Source organism: Rutilus rutilus (assembly GCF_951802725.1).
Source record: "Rutilus rutilus genome assembly, chromosome: 15".
Taxonomy (NCBI): Eukaryota; Metazoa; Chordata; class Actinopteri; order Cypriniformes; family Leuciscidae; genus Rutilus; species Rutilus rutilus.
Window position 1 is genome coordinate 10,658,791 of NC_140220.1, and position 17,863 is coordinate 10,676,653.

The following is a 17,863-nucleotide window of genomic DNA, read 5'->3' on the forward strand; positions in this document are numbered from 1 at the left end:
ACTTTATCAAAGAAGCTGCTTCATCTGCAATAATGATGTTCATTGAGCATTGCTATTTGATATGGAAAACAGGAATTACGTATACAGGCTCTGGGCGGAATGAGATTGAGATAAAAAAAAAAACACTAAAAAACAACTGACCAAGCCTTGGAATAATTAATAATTACTGTGAAAAAGGAAGGACCCTTTTATGTATTTTATTGTTTTCTTGGTTTTTGTACAAAAGAGCAAATTTGGCATACAGAGATACATTCACTTGTCACAGTATTGTTGTTGCTTTGTTTTTTTAAATGCAAGCTCAAACATTTCAAGGATGGCGTTAGAATATACGCAAAAGCACACCCCCTTTCTCTTAATAAAAGACGTGCTCTCCGACGTAACGGTGTATGCTTCGATTCATTCTATTTTGTTCCTAAAGAGAACTAAGCTCACACAAAGTGTCGACAAGAGCCCAAAATAAGTAATTCTATGAATAGAAAAAACAGGGAAAAAATACTAGCATGCAAATGCAACTTTTGTCAATAAGCTTCAAGAACTTTGAACGAAGAGAATGGCTTTACAAAGTGATAGTCCAGATTGCCACAGTGAGGACACTGCTGTACATTGCTGTACTCTGAGAAATACTGCATGCCCACACGTACATCTATGACCGGTTTCCCGCAATGCTTGCAGTTGAGCCGTGCCTAGGCAGACAAAGAGGAGTGACATTTTAGTAATATAGCAATATGTAATACTAAATGATACGTTATATTGTTTCTGAGCATGAACAGATTCATTACCTGGCAGCATGGCGATGCCGCCAGTATGTCGTATGTGTACATTGTGCCCAGCTGGTGCCAGCTTCCATCCCACCTAGACTTGCACTTTATACACACGATTTTGTGTACTCCTTCCAGGCAGTCCACACAGATGGCATAAAGGTGCATCAGCCTCCCTTTAGAACATAAACAGAAAACCCTTTTAAACTGCAATTAGCCTCTAATTAATGAAAATATATTCTAATAGGGATTTAATGATATGCCATGATCAAAGCATTATTTTCTGTCACAGCTGCTTTGCTTCTTTAGAAAAAAGGGTTCATTTTATTCCCAATCAATTTGGTACTTTGCCTCAAAATCCTTGCTTTAGTCTTCAGCAGCAGTCATATTTCATTCTCAAATGCTATACTTGAAATGTTTTTGCTATGGTAAAATCATTATCATGTAGAGTTTGTCAACGGACTCAGCTCAACGGCATTTAATAAAAATGGTGAAGCTGGAAATGGAAAGGTTTTTGCTGTTCTTGCTATTTTATCAGAAATGAATGGTGTGCCTGCTATGAAATTCTTTCTAGCCAGGGCAAAAAAAACAGACTCAACAAAAAGAATGCGAAACCATGTGGATAAGACTCTTATGGCCCTCTTTTATAAATCTTACATTGAGTCTGTAATCTGTATTAATATTTTCTACAATATCAAGGCTAAAAATGCTCTGTCCAGAATAGTGAAGGTAAGTAGCAACATTTTAGACGTTGAGCAAAGTAGCCTTACCGACCTGTACAATAGACAGGTGGTACGGAAAGCCAAATCTATTTAATCAATTAGAGCCCATGCCCTTTACTCTGAGTTTGAGACCCTACCCTCCGGCTCGCGGTTTCCATTTCCTTTAGTTAAGAGCAATAGATATACATACTCATTTATTCCCACAGCCATTTCTCTACTAAATTTAGGCAATGGAGGTGGTGAGTAGGATCAGCAGGTTATTCACGGTCAGTGTATTGTTTTTACATTACATGTTTTTTAATGGTTGTCTGTCCGTATACCTTGCCGTAAAACGAATTGCCCCCTGGGGGACATAAATAAAAAAACAATTGACCAATACCAAAAACAAGGCAATTTCTGACATTTTTATTTTATTTACCATAAATACATCAATACTACAAATTTGTCCGGTAATTATTTTCACGTTATGGCTGATAATAAATAAATAATATTAAAATTCTATACTTTTTTTTTACTTTAAGTTAAAAATAAAGCATTAGATTTGCTAGAGATTACATTTAGCAGTTTTACTGAATTATTTGTGTTTTTTAAGATTAACTTTGGGTATTAGATGATGGCAAAGGTAATCTAAATGTAAAAATAGGAGAAATTAAATATTAACTATTAAATATCCAATATCTGCCAATACTGATTTTTATTTATTTATTTTATCAAATATCATCCAGTAACTGATATGATACTCATATCATGCATCCCTAAATTATATTTTTTACTTAACTCTTAACACATATATAACACATATATATACACATACACACAAATATATAGCAAATATATATTAACGTTTCATCAAAGTAAAACAATCTCATTATGAAATAAATGTTTTTCTCCAAAACACATTATATATACTGATTTATAATATTTTAATTATAAATATTAAATGTCATAAATTTTATAAAGCATTGATGATATTGAAGTGACTGCACAACAAAGTTTGGAGACACTGAACATATGAAGAGAAACTTGTTTAATGAACATTTTATTGAATGTAAACAGAATTACAGTTAAAATGAATTCTGTAAATCTTTGTAATTTATGAAAGAATTCATTTAGATTTCAACAGATATTCTTTGCTGTGCGAGCTGAGACGTTTATGGGACGCTAATGAAGAATAACTTTCCCACCCTAATATTTTCAAGAGAAAACCCTTTCGAGTGTGAATAGTGGATTCGCTCACCTTGTAAGTGGCAAGGTACATCATACTCAATCTCATCATGGCGTGAAGGGCTCAGGAACAGCGTTCCATCCACTAAAGGGAACTGCTCGAAGATGGGCAGGGTGTGATGGCAAAGGGCACAGTTCACCACATTGCGGTGACTCGCACTGAGCGCAGAGAGGATGAACTTCCTGAGATCCTCTCCCTGCCCGGCTTGGGCATCGTCCTCCATTCGCACGTGATATGTGTTGAGCTTGTGGCGGGGAATGTGTGTGAGCAGCTCTGAAAGATCCAGCCTCCTCAGGAACTGCACAGGGTTGTCTCCGGGAGAAAGTCGAGGGAGGCACATGTTGGCGGCTCCCTGCTCAAGGTGAGCCCCACGTGCCACCAGACCTCCGGACAGCAAATGCCTCCTGTGGCCTTCTGTGTGAACCGCATTCTTTAGAAACTCGCCCAGGTGCCTTGAGCTGCGCGGGCCACCGAGGGACGGGGGGAGAAATGAGGCGAAGCCCGACGGAGGGGACTGAGCGGGGGATTCGCATGGGGAGCGGAGCCCATGGGAAACCCCGCCGATGGCATTGGGAGGACCGGCGTGACATCTCTCCTGAGAGTTCTGCCAATCTACCGATTGTCTGCGAGACAGTTCCTGACAGGAGCCACGGTGAGCTAGCTTATGGCTTGCAGATGATTTCCCTTTCTTGGGCTCATCGGCAACTTCCGGCCCAACTCCGCCGCAAGCGCCACCTACGGAGGCACCACAGCTGGGCTTCCCGCTCCCTTTCTCTGGCATCTTTTTCTTGCGCTCGTCATGCATGCGTTTCACCTGGTACCAGTCAGTGTCTTTTTTCAGGTGTCCCTGGCCACAGCGACAGGAGCAGAAGCGGAAGGCTAGATCGTAGCCCTTTTTGGTCCACATGTTCTGTCGGCACTGCTTCTCGTTCCAGCTGCGGGCCCGGCCGATGCAGTTGAACTGCACCAGGATGCTGCTCTCCCACTCATAGAAGCACTGCAGGTGCATCCAGTTGCCGTAGGGGCAGAGTTCACTGTTGCACACCACACGCTGGTAGTCGTCCTTCTCAAGGTCAACGGGACGGCCCAGACTGCACACTAATGGGGTGGCACATGTGGCCTCTGCCAAAAACAATGAAGATTATATTAACTCAGCCTTAATGCAATGGAATAGCTCACATAAAAATGACACTTCTTTCATCATTTATTCACTCTCATGTGGTTCCAAACCTGTATGACTTTCTTTCTTCAGTGGAACGGAAAAGGAGATGTCAGAATTATGTGCTTTCATTGTAGGTGAAGAAAGGATGCAATGAAAGTAAATGGTGACAGAGCCTAACATATTTTTTTGTGCCCCAGGAAAGTCATATGAGCTTGTAACAACATGAGGGTGAGGAAATGATGCCAGAATTTACATTTCTGGTTGAACTGTTGCTTTAAGGGAAAATATCTGTAATGCAGTTTACAATGGCTTATAAATACATTAAATAAATATGTACATCTATTTATAGATAGTGTGATTCAAGCTGCTTTATTGGCAGAATGTTCAATGTCAGTGCATTCAATACATCATTTCAATTCATAATAACTCTGTGGGTGCAAATCCCACTCAGAAAGAAAAAAACATTACACAACACTCCTGTGAATGAAGTTGAAGTGTGTATGTGTGTCCCATGAGAGACAGAGAAAGACAATTATACAACACAGAGTTCCAGTCTTCACATTTGATTGGACAGTGGCGTTCCATGAGTGCTGTTTTTCGGTTTGAATCACTCCACTTCGAAGCGTTCACTACCTTTCAAACCAGACTAGTAAAGCATAAAGTGAAAGAACTGTAAAAGTTCTATAGCAAAGTTCTATAAATCCGGCTGCAGCAAAGAGCATGTTGGTGTTTTCTCTAGCTCAAGAGTGGGTTTTTCTCACTAATGTTAAAATTCTTGCTATGTTAAACTTAAAATTAAAACACAGAGTGGATCCGGGTGATTAAAGAACGTTCTGCTCCTCTCATAAAAGTAGTTCCAATACAGATTTCAGTTTATGCATTGCTTAATGACACACAAGTTTTTTTTTAACGATTTTTGTTTGTGGTGAAGACATTAACAAACTAATTGAACAATAATAATAATAATAATAATAAACACAATATCATGCTGTAGTACTACTAAATATGAAAAGAGCTATGATTACCTGCGCCCTGACATTCCATTGTTCATAGCTGTCACTCAAAAGATATAACACCACTTCCATTTCCTCAGGAGCCATAGCCATTCAATGCATTATTAAACACTCTACCTGCTCATCATTACGGTGAAGATATGACATGCCATTACACAACACACACACACACACACACACACACACACACAGCATTTTATCTCCAAATCACACGCAACTCTATGCCAAGTGTATTCACCCTTGAGCAAGGCCTACACAACCACCTTACAGTGCAGGACGATGAGTGGGAGTTGTAATCATTCTGATGGCGATGACACACACACACACACAAAACAAGTTGCTACAAGTGAGAGAACGTTAGAAGGAAGGTAAGGCGCGCGCACTTTCAGGGAAACGTACCGTCATATAGAACATTCACTGAAGTGACGTTCTTACCGCTTATGCTGTCGCTCGGCGGACCCGCTGTCGCTCCAGTCAGCACCGAGGCAGTTCCTCCTGTAACCGCAGACGCACAGGCTCCATTTTCTTGCTCGTCCCCGCTACTATTCGTGCGTTTATTTCTCTTCCCCTTGTTGCTTTTTTGGTTGGGCATAATGGAGCGCTCAGTATGAATGCAGCCTGTCAGCGACCGCCATCGAGCATTTCTGCGGATATCATGTCGAGGGTGCTTGACGAATCCACTGCGAATCTTAATGCACGGTAGATGCAGATGTTACAGTTCGATTATCATCCTCCAGATTTCTGCAGGCAGTCTTGACAGCAGAGGTACACCATGAAGAAGGCGTGTCCCTCTCTTGTTTTGATTCCTGCTCTGAAGAGAGAATGTTCCTCTGGCCCCGCCTCCATCTCTGATCCAGACCCAGTGCTCAGTTATTAATAGCGCAGACTGAAGGGAGTCCCGAGCAAATAATCGACACACTGCTAAAATGATTTGAAAACCGAAAGTGATGAACGTGCTATTTGAGCAGTTATCTTAATTTTGCTGAATATGGTTAATTTTTTAAAAACAAGGTTCTAGTTAGAACCTAGCATGTTTTTTTACAGCTAGACGCCATTAGAAAAGTTCTACAAAGAACCTTTGACTTTGAATTCAAAATCAGGTTCTCTAAAAGTCCAGTGGTTCATTTATTTCAAAGGTAAAAACAACATAGGCTTTTAATTGCACCATTCAGGTCTATAATCCAGTATTGGTCATGAATTTGAAAGATAAAGTGTTTTAAATCCAGTTCATTTATTTATATGACAGAGTATTGCAATTTTCAATAAACTGTCTCCAGCCATTCTGAAAGCAGATGAAACATCACAAGACAGAAATCAAAGACAGCAACATAGAAATCCACATACTACAAATTGGAAATTTCAAGTCAGATTAAAATGTTGAGGTATGGATGCAGTAGATTCATACATTTATCTATAAAAAAAGACAATGAAAAACTTTTTTCAAGCTTATTCATGCTATATAGAACATACTTTTTAAAACTTTTGCAAAGTAACTAATTATTCAAAATGAGTGCCTATGTGATTTCAGACACACCCTCTAGTTTCTATTCCTGAGCGTGAAATGGCACAATCTGCACCATTAGGAGTCCTAGGTAACATTTGTACAGACATAGGACAAGAATAGCACAAGAACAATATGGGGATGTTTGTTTTCACAAGAGCTTTATAAAATATCACCCTGGAACAGTTCAGATGATTTGTCAAATTTGGTTCATTTCATTCCAGAAAATCATATAGCAGATAAATGTTACTTACTAATCATATTTATCAGCCTTTGACATGTTTTGGCACATATAACTTGAATGACTACGCATGAAATTAATAAAAATCAAACTCATGATTACTGTTGAAAGAGCAAGTATGCAGTTGTTATACACTCCTAAAAATAAAGGCCCTTTATTGGCATTGATGGCTCCATGAAGAACCTTTAACATCCATGAACTTTCCATTCCACAAAAGGTTCAAATGTTTGTCACACTAAGAAAAGAAAATGGTTCTTTTTAAGTAGTTTACTAAGGTTCTTTGGGGAATCAAAAATAGTTCTTCTATAGCGTCGCTGCAAAAAAAAAAACACTTTATTTGTAAGAGTGTAGGCAGAATTGAATGAAATGAATTCATTCAAAGTCCCAGAAACATAGTAACATGATCATGCACACTACTATAACTGTTATGATATATTTTAATGATATGGCTGTTTGAACAGGGAAAATTGCTACTTTTCAAAACAAACGTGTGTGCAAATCACTCCCCTGAGAGAAAAAAAAAATTGCTGTATAAAAATATTCCAATGAAGTATACAAAAATGTTACATTCAAGTATATTTCCATATCAAAATGTAGCAATGACATGTCAAAAACATTTGTACTTTTTCACTCAGGTTTAGAAAAGACTGTCAAACTCAGTCCTGCAGTAATATGACATCAACGTTGTCGTGAACTCCTTGCAGTAGCAGCTCCCCTTCAAAAGTGATGATCTTCTTTCGCTTGGCCGCTTTCAGCGTTCCGACCAGAGCTTCAAAGAGGTTGGCGCACTGGTCATCATTAAACAAGACTCCAAATTTGACACTGATCTTTCCATCTGCGTCTGTGAGACGAGTAAAGAGTGGTCAGGGTTCGCTCTAAATCATTCATTAAAAACGCTGAAAGTCTCACACATTAACATTTATTACTTGTTAAAGCACTGAGACAATACAGAATCAGCGTTCGCAAATCTCAAGACGAGGAATCATCAGCCTGGTTTGAGTAGGAAAGCCAAATACCACAGACACCTGCATTTGTATGCTGACTAACAGAAACTAAACTCATCACAGAACAAAGAATTTCTGATCATACAAGGACTTGACATTTCAGAATGAGCAGTACAGCTCCTATTTCAATGTTTTAGTTTAAGCATTATATTTAGGCCACCAAACCAATATGCAAATTTGTGACATTGATCACCTAAACACTTTTGTAGTCGGTCAGATGTTCTTCCATTAAAGCGCAAGATGCACTTAGGATCATGTTCTAATCATGCTGCCGACATTAATGCAAAAAGGAGACACCAAATACTAAGACATTTTAAAATGAATGTACATTTTCGATTCAACATTTTAAATTGTTAAAGGGATAGATCACCCAAAAATGAAAATAGTGTCATCATTTACTCACCATCATGTTGTTCCAAACCTGTATGAATTTCTTTCTTGTGTTTAATAGAAGAAAGAAACTATTACAGGTTTGGAACAACTTGAGAGTGAGCAAATGATGACAGATAATTTGATCATTTGTAATGGGAAAAAAGGCAAACAGATGCATTTTCACTAACAATTTTAGACTTTATCCCAAACAATTGTGTTGATCTAAAATAGTACAGGACTTACTTTTACTGCCCAGTCGACGAATCTCTTCAATGAGCAGCGTAACTTCATGTTCCACATTCATTTTTGCCACTGAAATTATACATGCATGTTAATAGTGTAAAGGCCTTCCTTTTTTTTCCACTCAATCTATATACTGTATTACTCACAAATTAAGTAATTAAGATATAGGCATACTGATATTCCTGTTATCTATCTTAGAGTCTGGAATAATACATAATAGTTCATTTAATTGCGTCCTGACAATTAACAACAAACATGCTGAATAAACTGATTTAGACATGCACGTTCTATTCACTATTTATTTAGCGCCCTCTCTGGACGAGATGAGAATTGCAACGCCGCACCCTACCGGCTTATTGCAGATGCTGAATAGAATTACTTATCTTAAATTTTGATTAAGGAAATAATACGTGTGGCCTGCATGATTAATACCATAGCGTGGCTTAGACATAATGAAACATAATTAATAAACGCCTGGACGGCTTTCATAGCTGAGCACGAGGATTCTCATTTGATCAAGCAATGCGGAAGTGCGAATCTTAACACGGAAAGTGAGAGAAATGTGTGAAAAATTGTATTGAAGCATTTTGTGAATCACACATGATTTGAATCTAATCATCACGCAGATTTAATTTCCTGAAATACACATAAATAAACAAAAAAACACTTTGGATGCGTAAAAGGCACTCACACCGCATTAAAGAGGTGTATATAGATTCCATAACTCCACTGGGAAACCGTGTATTCGTTTAAATAATTAATTTAAATCATAAAACATTTCAAAGTAGTTATATGTTCGACCTACTTACCTCTGTGGTGTTTTTGCTCCACCGCTCTGCAGACTATAGGCTGATTGAAACGAGAAAGCGCAACCATAGATGGCTTTGTGTGTGACGTCACATTAAACTGCCCCCTTTAGATTAACCTAGTTAGTAAGTGATTTGTTAACCTACAATGAATTGTTTGATACATTTGGAATGGCAGTAACCATAATACTATGCCGCTTGGATGCCATACCTTTAACAAGCATTTAAGCAAACATTTTTAAGAGTTTCTGGACGTAAGGATTTTGACGCGTATATATAGGCTATGTTTATGTAAAACATGTTGATTAAACTGCTGCTGTAATTGGCATCTGTAATTTTAATAATCTAAGTCTTTGTTCCATAGCTTGTTTTGACAATTGATATGCAATACAAACAATTTGCAACTAGATAAAAATACAAGAACTCGCTTATTTATTTTAATATAATTGACATTTACAGGAACATATTCGATAAAATGTGTCCATCCATAAATGTTTGAACTTCGTATGAAATTTAATTTAAAAGACAGCAGATGGCAGTAAAAAACAATTTATTGTTGATCATACTGCTATTACAGTGATGATTGGTTTGCTTAATAAATTATTTTTGTGTATTCGACAATTCGACTTTAATATAATATTAAAATATATAAAAAGATGATTAGATAGATAGATAGATGATAGATAGATAGATAGATGTTTTCTTTAATAGTATTTAAATATTGATATTCATGCCGCAGAAAAGCGCATGCGTACGAATATCACGGCCGGTCTTACGCAAGGAGCTTTTCTTACGTATGTTTATCGACGCCCCTTTGATTTGGGAAATGTGGTTTTAGGTGCATGACGCTTCTTTTGTAGTTTAGAACGTATTACGTAAGAGGGTCGTCAACTACACCGACCAACCGGCTTGGGTAAAAAACGCCTTCGCCTCATATTAAAGGTCGTAGTCCTGTCTTTAACAATGCAAACATTTAAAGAGCATACACTCCAGGCTCGTGGTTCTTTTGGGGAAAATAATGTAGAGTTACTTTTATAATTTATTCATTTCTTCTTTTTTTTTTTTTTTTTGTGGGAATCAGAGGACACCTGCAATGCCTGTACAAGAAAATTCGCGGTGGCCCCGAGTATCAAAGTTCACTCTGTCAGCATGTGCAGCAACTGTTGCAGAACTAGGTAGATACACATCCTTTCTAGATTTCTACATTTTAAAATATATTTTTATATATATTTAATAATATCTAGGCTACCTAATGTATTCACCTCTCTGAGTGATTTTTATACCATTTTTATTTTAGTCACATTCCCTCTGGACCTTACTAAAACCAGACTTCAGATACAGGGTGAAGGTGGTTCCCGACAGCATGGTGGAAGTGTACAGCCTCCAAAATACAGGGGCATGCTGAGCACAGCTATGGGTATAGTGCGAGAAGAGGGGGCCTTGAAATTGTGGCGAGGGGTCACACCAGCCATCTACAGACATATAGGTAAAATCTTAAAGTCGGCATGAAACAGAAGTTGTGATAGTCTTCTCTTCTCTATTGTGACATATCTGAGTGAAACAACTTCTCAAACAAGAAATATGTAGGACAGGATTTGATTTTGCCCATCGGGAATGGACTGGATCGTTGTGGTTTGCTATTGCTGTGATGTCATGTGAGTGACAGGTTGTCCCGCCAGTAAACACATCATCTGAGAAGAGATGAGATGTCCCTGCAAGAGGGAGGGAAAGTTATTTTGATTAAACATTATGAGGGCACATGAATTAAAGGAATAGATCACTTCAAAATGAAAATTGTTTTCAGACCTGTATGAATTTCCTTTCTTCTGCTGAACACAAAAGAAGATATTTGAAGAATGTTGGTAATCAAACAGTTGATGAACCCCATTGACTTCCATTGTATTTTTTTTCCTACTATGGAAGTCAATGGGGTTCATCAACTGTCTTGTTACTGACATTCTTCAAAATATCTTCTTTTGTGTTCAGCAGGAGAAAGGAAATTCATACAGGTTTTAAAAAACTTGAGGGTGAGTAAATGATGACAGAATTTTCATTTTGAAGGGATCTATACCTTTTTTTAAACTTTTTTATTGATGTACAAGGATAAATCAAATATAAATAATAAATACTGCAATATTCCATAACAGTAAGAATTATCACAGCCTACTTTATAAATTTTATGCATGCACAGAATGAAATTCTAATGAACTTGATTTAATGTCCAACTGTATTTGAATCAACTTCTGAACTTTGAAATTCTTCATCCTTTTAGTGTATTCAGGCGGCAGGATGCTGGCCTATGAACAGCTCCGGGAATCTGTCTTGGGAAGATCTGAAGATGGCATTTTTCCAGTTTGGTGAGGGAAACATCTGTGAAATTTGAAACAGGACAGTGATTAAAGTCTAAATAGACGGGATCAGCATGTGTCCTGTGATGTCCATAGGAAAGCAGTGATCGGCAGTATGATTTCAGGTGCTTTGGGCCAGTTCATCGCTAGTCCAACAGATCTAGTGAAAGTTCAAATGCAAATGGAGGGCAGGCGCCGACTTGAAGGGAAACCACCAAGGTGAGGCACAGCCATAATTCTTGTTAAAGGGATAGTTCCCCTAAAAATGAAACTTCTGTCATTTTCTCACCCTCAAGTTGTTCTAAACAATCATTTGACTTCCATAGTGTTTTTTTCCACTATGGAATTCAGCGGAACCCATCAACTGTTTGGTTACCCATATTCTTCTTTTGCGTTCAGCACAGGACAGCAATTCATACAGGTTTGGAACAATTTAAGGGTGTGTAAATGATGACAGAATTTTCAATCTTTCAATAACCTTTAAAGCAGAGGTCTTCAACCCTGCTCCTGGAGGCCCACTGCCCTGCAAAGTTTATATTCAACCTGCTTCAGCTTGTGATTTTCAAGCAACCCTGAAAACCTTGAATAGCTGGTTGAGCCTGGTTCAGATGTTTGATTAGGGTTGGAGCGAAACTCTACAGGACGGTGGGCCTCCAGGAGCAGGGTTAAAGACCTATGCTTTAAAGGGTTAGTTCACCCCAAAAATGAAAATTCTGTCATTAATTACTTACGGCCCTCACGTCGTTTCAAACCCGTAAGACTTTCGTTCATCTTTGGAACACAAATAAAGATCTTTTTGATGAAATCTGAGAGCTTTCTGATCCCTTCGGGGAGCATAAAGAGATCGTAAAACTAATCCATATGAATTGAGCGGTTTAGTCCAAATTTTCTGAAGAGACTTGATCGCTTTATATGAAGAATAAAGCTTCATTTGTGTTCCAAAGATGAACTGAAATCGTACGGGTTCGGAACGACATGAGGGTGAGTAATTAATTACAGAATTTTCATTTTTAGGTGAAATATCCCTTACACAAAAGGGTCTTTAGATTATTAAAATGTTCTTCTTCACACTAAGGCATTGCTGTGAAAACATCCTTTTGGAACCTTTATTTTTATGAGTGTACTCATTCTAAATGTATGTTGTTGTTTTTTAAACTGACAGAGTACATGGGGTTTACCATGCTTTCACAAAGATCATAGCAGAGGGAGGAATCAGAGGCCTTTGGGCAGGATGGGTTCCCAACGTTCAGAGAGCCGCCCTAGTCAACTTAGGAGGTACAGTAGTCAAAGACCTCTAGAAATCTGTTGACAGCTACATTTTTGTAATACGTCACATATTTTTCATTTTGTTTCACGTTTAGATCTCATGACATATGATACAGTGAAGCATTTTCTACTGAGAAACACCTCCATGCCGGATAACAGCATTTGTCATGGATTGGCAAGGTGAAATTCTGTTATTCTACTAATGTTAACACATAATAACGTCTTGACTCATGTTCAACATTTTTATAGCATATGCTCAGGATTGGTTGCAGCTATTATGGGAACACCAGCTGATGTTGTGAAAACTAGAGTAATGAACCAGCCACGGGATTCAAACGGAAGGTTAGTTTTGTATATTAATCAAAGCTGATTAGTAGTAGAACATTAGCTTTGTTATAACAACATATTTTTATCATTCTGTTTGCAGGGGTCTTCTCTACAAGTCTTCTACTGACTGTCTTGTTCAGTCGGTGAGAAGAGAAGGATTTTTTTCCCTCTATAAAGGATTTCTACCAACTTGGTTTAGAATGGTACTATGATTTCAAATATGTTCGTTTAAAGATTTATTCTTTTTTTGTTGCTTTTTTAACTCTGTTTTTGTTCCCAGGCTCCATGGTCTTTGACTTTCTGGCTTACATTTGAGCAAATGAGACGAGCAATGGGAATCAGCTCGTTTTAATGATTTTAAGAAGTGGGCCGAGAGTATTTTTTTTTACTTTGTCCCTTTAAAGTTTCTGAGCTGAAAGTTCCAGTTCAGTTGTATTGAGTTACACACTGCAGGACACAAATATGAGGAAGACTCCGCAAAGTTGTTTTGATCACTGTATGTTTAGGAGAAAATAATATGACATGGCAATCATTCAAGTCTGTTTATAAAAATGTGAAATTGGCACAGAAAGTTGTACATTTTTTCTTCTTTTGTAATCCACATTGCTAGAGAGCTGTTTGTTAATTGTTGTCAGTTTATTACCTCTCATAATCGTGCAGAAAAAGGTCAATTTAAACCAGCCTAAATGGATTTGCTTGTTTAAACTAGTCTCCCAGTCTAGCCAGGTTGGTTATTTTAGGATCATTGAGATTATTATAGTTATATTATAATAACCCTCACCAAACTACTATTATAGTTTTTATTAAGTGCAATTAGGTGAAATAAAATATTTTATTTCAGTTAACGTCTATTTAGGATTATTATAGAGTATTATACCAACAAGAAATTGATTTTTGAAAACGACACATAGAGAAATGTTTTTCTTCTACCAAAAGGTTTTCAATTCATTATCAAATTTTATTACATGTACCACGCATATTTCAGAAATCCTAAAAAAAATACCAACCTAAAAGTAAAAACATCTTTATTATTGTCACCACGAAATGCCTCTTTTTTTTTTTTCTGAATGTGATATTTCCTGTTCAATTTTGGGGGCATAAATAAATGCATTTGCTTGTAAACTGAAGGATGTAGTTTACTTTGAATGACATTTTGATTAAAAACCATATTTAATTGCAACCCTACATGGTCTCTGTCTGAAAGGAGTCATTTAAAAACTCAAGCACAGTACAAGCATGATAAACTAGCATAGAATCTTGCTGTACATAAAGCAAGATTGCTTTTATATTGTTTCTATGTTAAATAAGTGATTTAATTATGGTTGAAATAATATTGATTTTATGACCATACTGATTGATTTTTCATCGTTGAAATAACATTATTTCAGGGTGCAAACCTGATGAAAAATCAATGTTAAATTTCAACATTGATTCAATGATCTATTGTTTAATGCATTAACACTGATTCAATGTAGATTCAATGTTGGTCTGCTATCTGGGAAGTGATCAAGAACATTCCAATGTACAAATGAGCTTTCTTTTGATTCATTTTCTTTCCTTCCTTGTATCCTTCCCTTACATCCTAAGATGGTGGAGTTAGGAAGCGAGGAAAAGAAGCAAGGATGCACAAAAAGAAAATGCATTTTAATATTAAATTAATGCTCAGGGTTCTCAAACAACCAGTAGAGGGCATCCAGTCCATAACTTTACCGGTAAGGAAATAAACCCGGAACGTAAACAAGAACCCGCTGACTGTGTCATTTCCGGTCTGGCAATTTTCACATTCAATAAAATGGCAACGCCGAGCGGTGGCACGTCCAAGCGTTTAGTCCAGTATGTCATCGTCCGCTCCGACCTGATACACGCTTTATCATGGCCTTTAGGAGCGGTTATAACTCAAGCCTGTCACGCGGCCACTGCAGCCATTCATTTACACTACAGTGACCCTGATACACAGGAATATTTGGCAGAACTGGACAGCATGCACAAAGTGGTACTGCAGGTTAGTACTGCAATTACATCACATGCACCATGTGTTTCTGACCCTTTAGAAGCAATATAGTAGGCTAGTAGTGTTTCATTTCTAATTATTGTTAAGAAATTCATTTGAAGCCATTAACAGATTCACTACTTGAGGTTATATATACATACATTTAAGTACTTTTTTTGTTTTAAACCAAGACAATAGCCTATTCTTTTCCCCCCACAGGCACCAGATGAGGCTTCTCTCTCCACTCTTTCCAGTACTCTAAGTGAAAAGGACATAGCACATAAACTATGGATGGAGCAGCCAGAGAATATCCCCACATGCTTGGCTTTGAAGCCCTACCCTAAGGAGACTGTGCAGCCCTTTCTAAAAAAGTTCAAGCTTTTCAAATGAATTCTGCATGTATTGTACTCAAACACTGGCCAGAATGGCATGTGGCATTAAGAATGAACTCGTTTGAACACAGTCTTACCATCACATTTTTGACTTTCATCCACATTTTGCCTCCTGTTACATCTGTATAGCAAAATGCTACTTAGTTATGGAATTGTACCAGTATGGCGATTGAAATATATTGAAAAACAATGTATTTATTCAACACATTGGGTAATAAATTGAATTTATTATGGAATCTGCAATGATCCTAAGCATTTTTAAAACATAGGCCCCTACAGTAGCCCTACTGATGATTAACTGGAAGAGTTTTTGAATTTAACAAACGAATCGTTAAAATTAAGACATAATAATGTATACGTGCTCAGTAATTCTGGACTGGTTTGTTAAGGTCCATATTATGCAGACATCCCGCCTCTCCCGGAAGGTCCGGGAGTTGCTAATTGATAGCAGCTCCCTAGACGCCTGCAAATTATATATACACTCGGAAATCCAAGAGAGAAAGAAGGCCCATTTTATAGGGTATTAAAGTAATATCTATCTTGATGCTGCTTCCCTAAATCAAGTTTTTGCAGGATGGGATGTCTGCATACAGTGAGGAAAATAAGTATTTGAACACCCTGCTATTTTGCAAGTTCTCCCACTTAGAAATCATGGAGGGGTCTGAAATTGTCATCGTAGGTGCATGTCCACTGTGACAGACATAATCTAAAAAAAAAAAAAAATCCAGAAATCACAATGTATGATTTTTTAACTATTTATTTGTATGATACAGCTGCAAATAAGTATTTGAACACCTGAGAAAATCAATGTTAATATTTGGTACAGTAGCCTTTGTTTGCAATTACAGAGGTCAAACGTTTCCTGTAGTTTTTCACCAGGTTTGCACACACTGCAGGAGGGATTTTGGCCCACTCCACCACACAGATCTTCTCTAGATCAGTCAGGTTTCTGGGCTGTCGCTGAGAAACACAGAGTTTGAGCTCCCTCCAAAGATTCTCTATTGGGTTTAGGTCTGGAGACTGGCTAGGCCACGCCAGAACCTTGATATGCTTCTTACAGAGCCACTCCTTGGTTATCCTGGCTGTGTGCTTCGGGCCATTGTCATGTTGGAAGACCCAGCCTCGACCCATCTTCAATGCTCTAACTGAGGGAAGGAGGTTGTTCCCCAAAATCTCGCAATACATGGCCCCGGTCATCCTCTCCTTAATACAGTGCAGTCGCCCTGTCCCATGTGCAGAAAAACACCCCCAAAGGATGATGCTACCACCCCCATGCTTCACAGTAGGGATGGTGATCTTGGGATGGTACTCATCATTCTTCTTCCTCCAAACACGTTTAGTGGAATTATGACCAAAAAGTTCTATTTTGGTCTCATCTTACCAACAGTAACCTTGGAAACGGTGGTCCCAGCTCTTTTCAGGTCATTGACCAGCTCCTCCCGTGTAGTTCTGGGCTGATTTCTCACCTTTCTTAGGATCATTGAGACCCCACGAGGTGAGATCTTGCATGGAGCCCCAGTCCGAGGGAGATTGACAGTCATGTTTAGCTTCTTCCATTTTCTAATAATTGCTCCAACAGTGGACCTTTTTTCACCAAGCTGCTTGGCAATTTCCCTGTAGCCCTTTCCAGCCTTGTGGAGGTGTACAATTTTGTCTCTTGTGTCTTTGGACAGCTCTTTGGTCTTGGCCATGTTAGTAGTTGGATTCTTACTGATTGTATGGGGTGGACAGGTGTCTTTATGCAGCTAACGACCTCAAACAGGTGCATCTAATTTAGGATAATAAATGGAGTGGAGGTGGACATTTTAAAGGCAGACTAACAGGTCTTTGAGGGTCAGAATTCTAGCTGATAGACAGGTGTTCAAATACTTATTTGCAGCTGTATCATACAAATAAATAGTTAAAAAATCATATATTGTGATTTCTGGATTTTTTTTATATAGATTATGTCGTCTCTCACAGTGGACATGCACCTACGATGACAATTTCAGACCCCTCCATGATTTCCAAGTGGGAGAACTTGCAAAATAGCCGGGTGTTCAAATACTTATTTTCCTCACTGTATGTTCAGTGTGGGCGTATAGCACGATTCATTCTAGAGGAAACGACTCTTATGAGCAGGTGTTCTTTGTAGGGAATCAAAACTGACCTTGTTCACATGGCAATGCAGAGTTAAAAATACAGTATGTTTTTTTGCATTGCATTTCCAAATATTTCTAACTCAAATGCAAAATAATCATTAATGGAACTGATTTTAAACACTTTAAATTTCTTACAACTCACATCCCTAGATATAAAGATGGCACTGGCAGTCCTTTTTTTTACATGGTGCTTTATTGCAATGTGTTGCATTCTCACATTCATGGATGTTATAGAGATTTGTTAGTCAAAGCATAATTTCCTTCAAGGTATGTATCTTCACCTTGGAAAAGCAACAAAGGGGCCATATGCACGAGGTGTGAGTGAACGTTTCTTGTTTTGTTTGTCTGAGTG

At 38.0% G+C, this 17,863-nt stretch overlaps 3 protein-coding genes across 5 annotated transcripts; 1 reads left to right on the plus strand and 2 right to left on the minus strand.

Moving 5' to 3' along the window:
* Positions 1-165: 165 nt before the first annotated feature.
* heca (hdc homolog, cell cycle regulator) lies at positions 166-5,727 on the minus strand. Of its 2 annotated transcripts, none has more exons than XM_084432227.1 (4): positions 5,316-5,727; positions 2,718-3,827; positions 780-934; positions 166-683 (listed from the first exon to the last, which is right to left on the minus strand). In XM_084432227.1, exons 1-4 carry the CDS (start codon positions 5,470-5,472, stop codon positions 519-521), a joined length of 1,587 nt encoding a protein of 528 aa, XP_084288353.1. In that variant the 5' UTR covers positions 5,473-5,727; the 3' UTR covers positions 166-518. The 2 variants fall into 2 exon arrangements, with proteins under 2 accessions (XP_084288353.1, XP_084288352.1); XM_084432226.1 differs by having other exon boundaries at positions 167-683; positions 5,280-5,727.
* A 794-nt stretch (positions 5,728-6,521) lies between these two features.
* On the minus strand, positions 6,522-9,293 carry abracl (ABRA C-terminal like). Its single transcript, XM_084432228.1, has 3 exons — positions 9,051-9,293; positions 8,242-8,310; positions 6,522-7,463 (listed from the first exon to the last, which is right to left on the minus strand). The coding sequence occupies exons 1-3, from the start codon at positions 9,115-9,117 to the stop codon at positions 7,279-7,281; spliced, it is 321 nt and encodes a 106-aa protein (XP_084288354.1). The 5' UTR covers positions 9,118-9,293; the 3' UTR covers positions 6,522-7,278.
* Positions 9,294-9,863: 570 nt separating this feature from the next.
* On the plus strand, positions 9,864-14,172 carry slc25a27 (solute carrier family 25 member 27). 2 transcript variants are annotated; one of them, XM_084432229.1, is made up of 10 exons: positions 9,864-9,989; positions 10,129-10,222; positions 10,345-10,533; positions 11,320-11,404; positions 11,492-11,614; positions 12,558-12,670; positions 12,757-12,841; positions 12,911-13,003; positions 13,089-13,191; positions 13,269-14,172. In XM_084432229.1, exons 2-10 carry the CDS (start codon positions 10,141-10,143, stop codon positions 13,338-13,340), a joined length of 945 nt encoding a protein of 314 aa, XP_084288355.1. In that variant the 5' UTR covers positions 9,864-9,989; positions 10,129-10,140; the 3' UTR covers positions 13,341-14,172. The 2 variants fall into 2 exon arrangements, with proteins under 2 accessions (XP_084288355.1, XP_084288356.1); XM_084432230.1 differs by having other exon boundaries at positions 9,916-9,960.
* Positions 14,173-17,863: the final 3,691 nt, after the last annotated feature.

What these genes read in the sequence shown, in the direction of transcription:
- slc25a27 (XM_084432229.1), top strand. Translation starts at nt 10,141, where the DNA reads ATGCCTGTACAAGAAAATTCGCGGTGGCCCCGAGTATCAAAGTTCACT. An exon ending in GATGGCATTTTTCCAGTTTG is followed by an intron (nt 11,405 to 11,491) that starts GTGAGGGAAACA and finishes TGATGTCCATAG; the next exon opens with GAAAGCAGTGATCGGCAGTA. An exon ending in CCACGGGATTCAAACGGAAG is followed by an intron (nt 13,004 to 13,088) that starts GTTAGTTTTGTA and finishes TTCTGTTTGCAG; the next exon opens with GGGTCTTCTCTACAAGTCTT.
- abracl (XM_084432228.1), bottom strand. Translation starts at nt 9,117, where the DNA reads ATGGTTGCGCTTTCTCGTTTCAATCAGCCTATAGTCTGCAGAGCGGTG. An exon ending in GGAGCAAAAACACCACAGAG is followed by an intron (nt 8,311 to 9,050) that starts GTAAGTAGGTCG and finishes GTATAATTTCAG; the next exon opens with TGGCAAAAATGAATGTGGAA. An exon ending in TCGTCGACTGGGCAGTAAAA is followed by an intron (nt 7,464 to 8,241) that starts GTAAGTCCTGTA and finishes CTCGTCTCACAG; the next exon opens with ACGCAGATGGAAAGATCAGT.
- heca (XM_084432226.1), bottom strand. Translation starts at nt 5,472, where the DNA reads ATGCCCAACCAAAAAAGCAACAAGGGGAAGAGAAATAAACGCACGAAT. An exon ending in TGTACCTTGCCACTTACAAG is followed by an intron (nt 935 to 2,717) that starts GTGAGCGAATCC and finishes TATGTTCTAAAG; the next exon opens with GGAGGCTGATGCACCTTTAT. An exon ending in CGGCATCGCCATGCTGCCAG is followed by an intron (nt 684 to 779) that starts GTAATGAATCTG and finishes TTGTCTGCCTAG; the next exon opens with GCACGGCTCAACTGCAAGCA.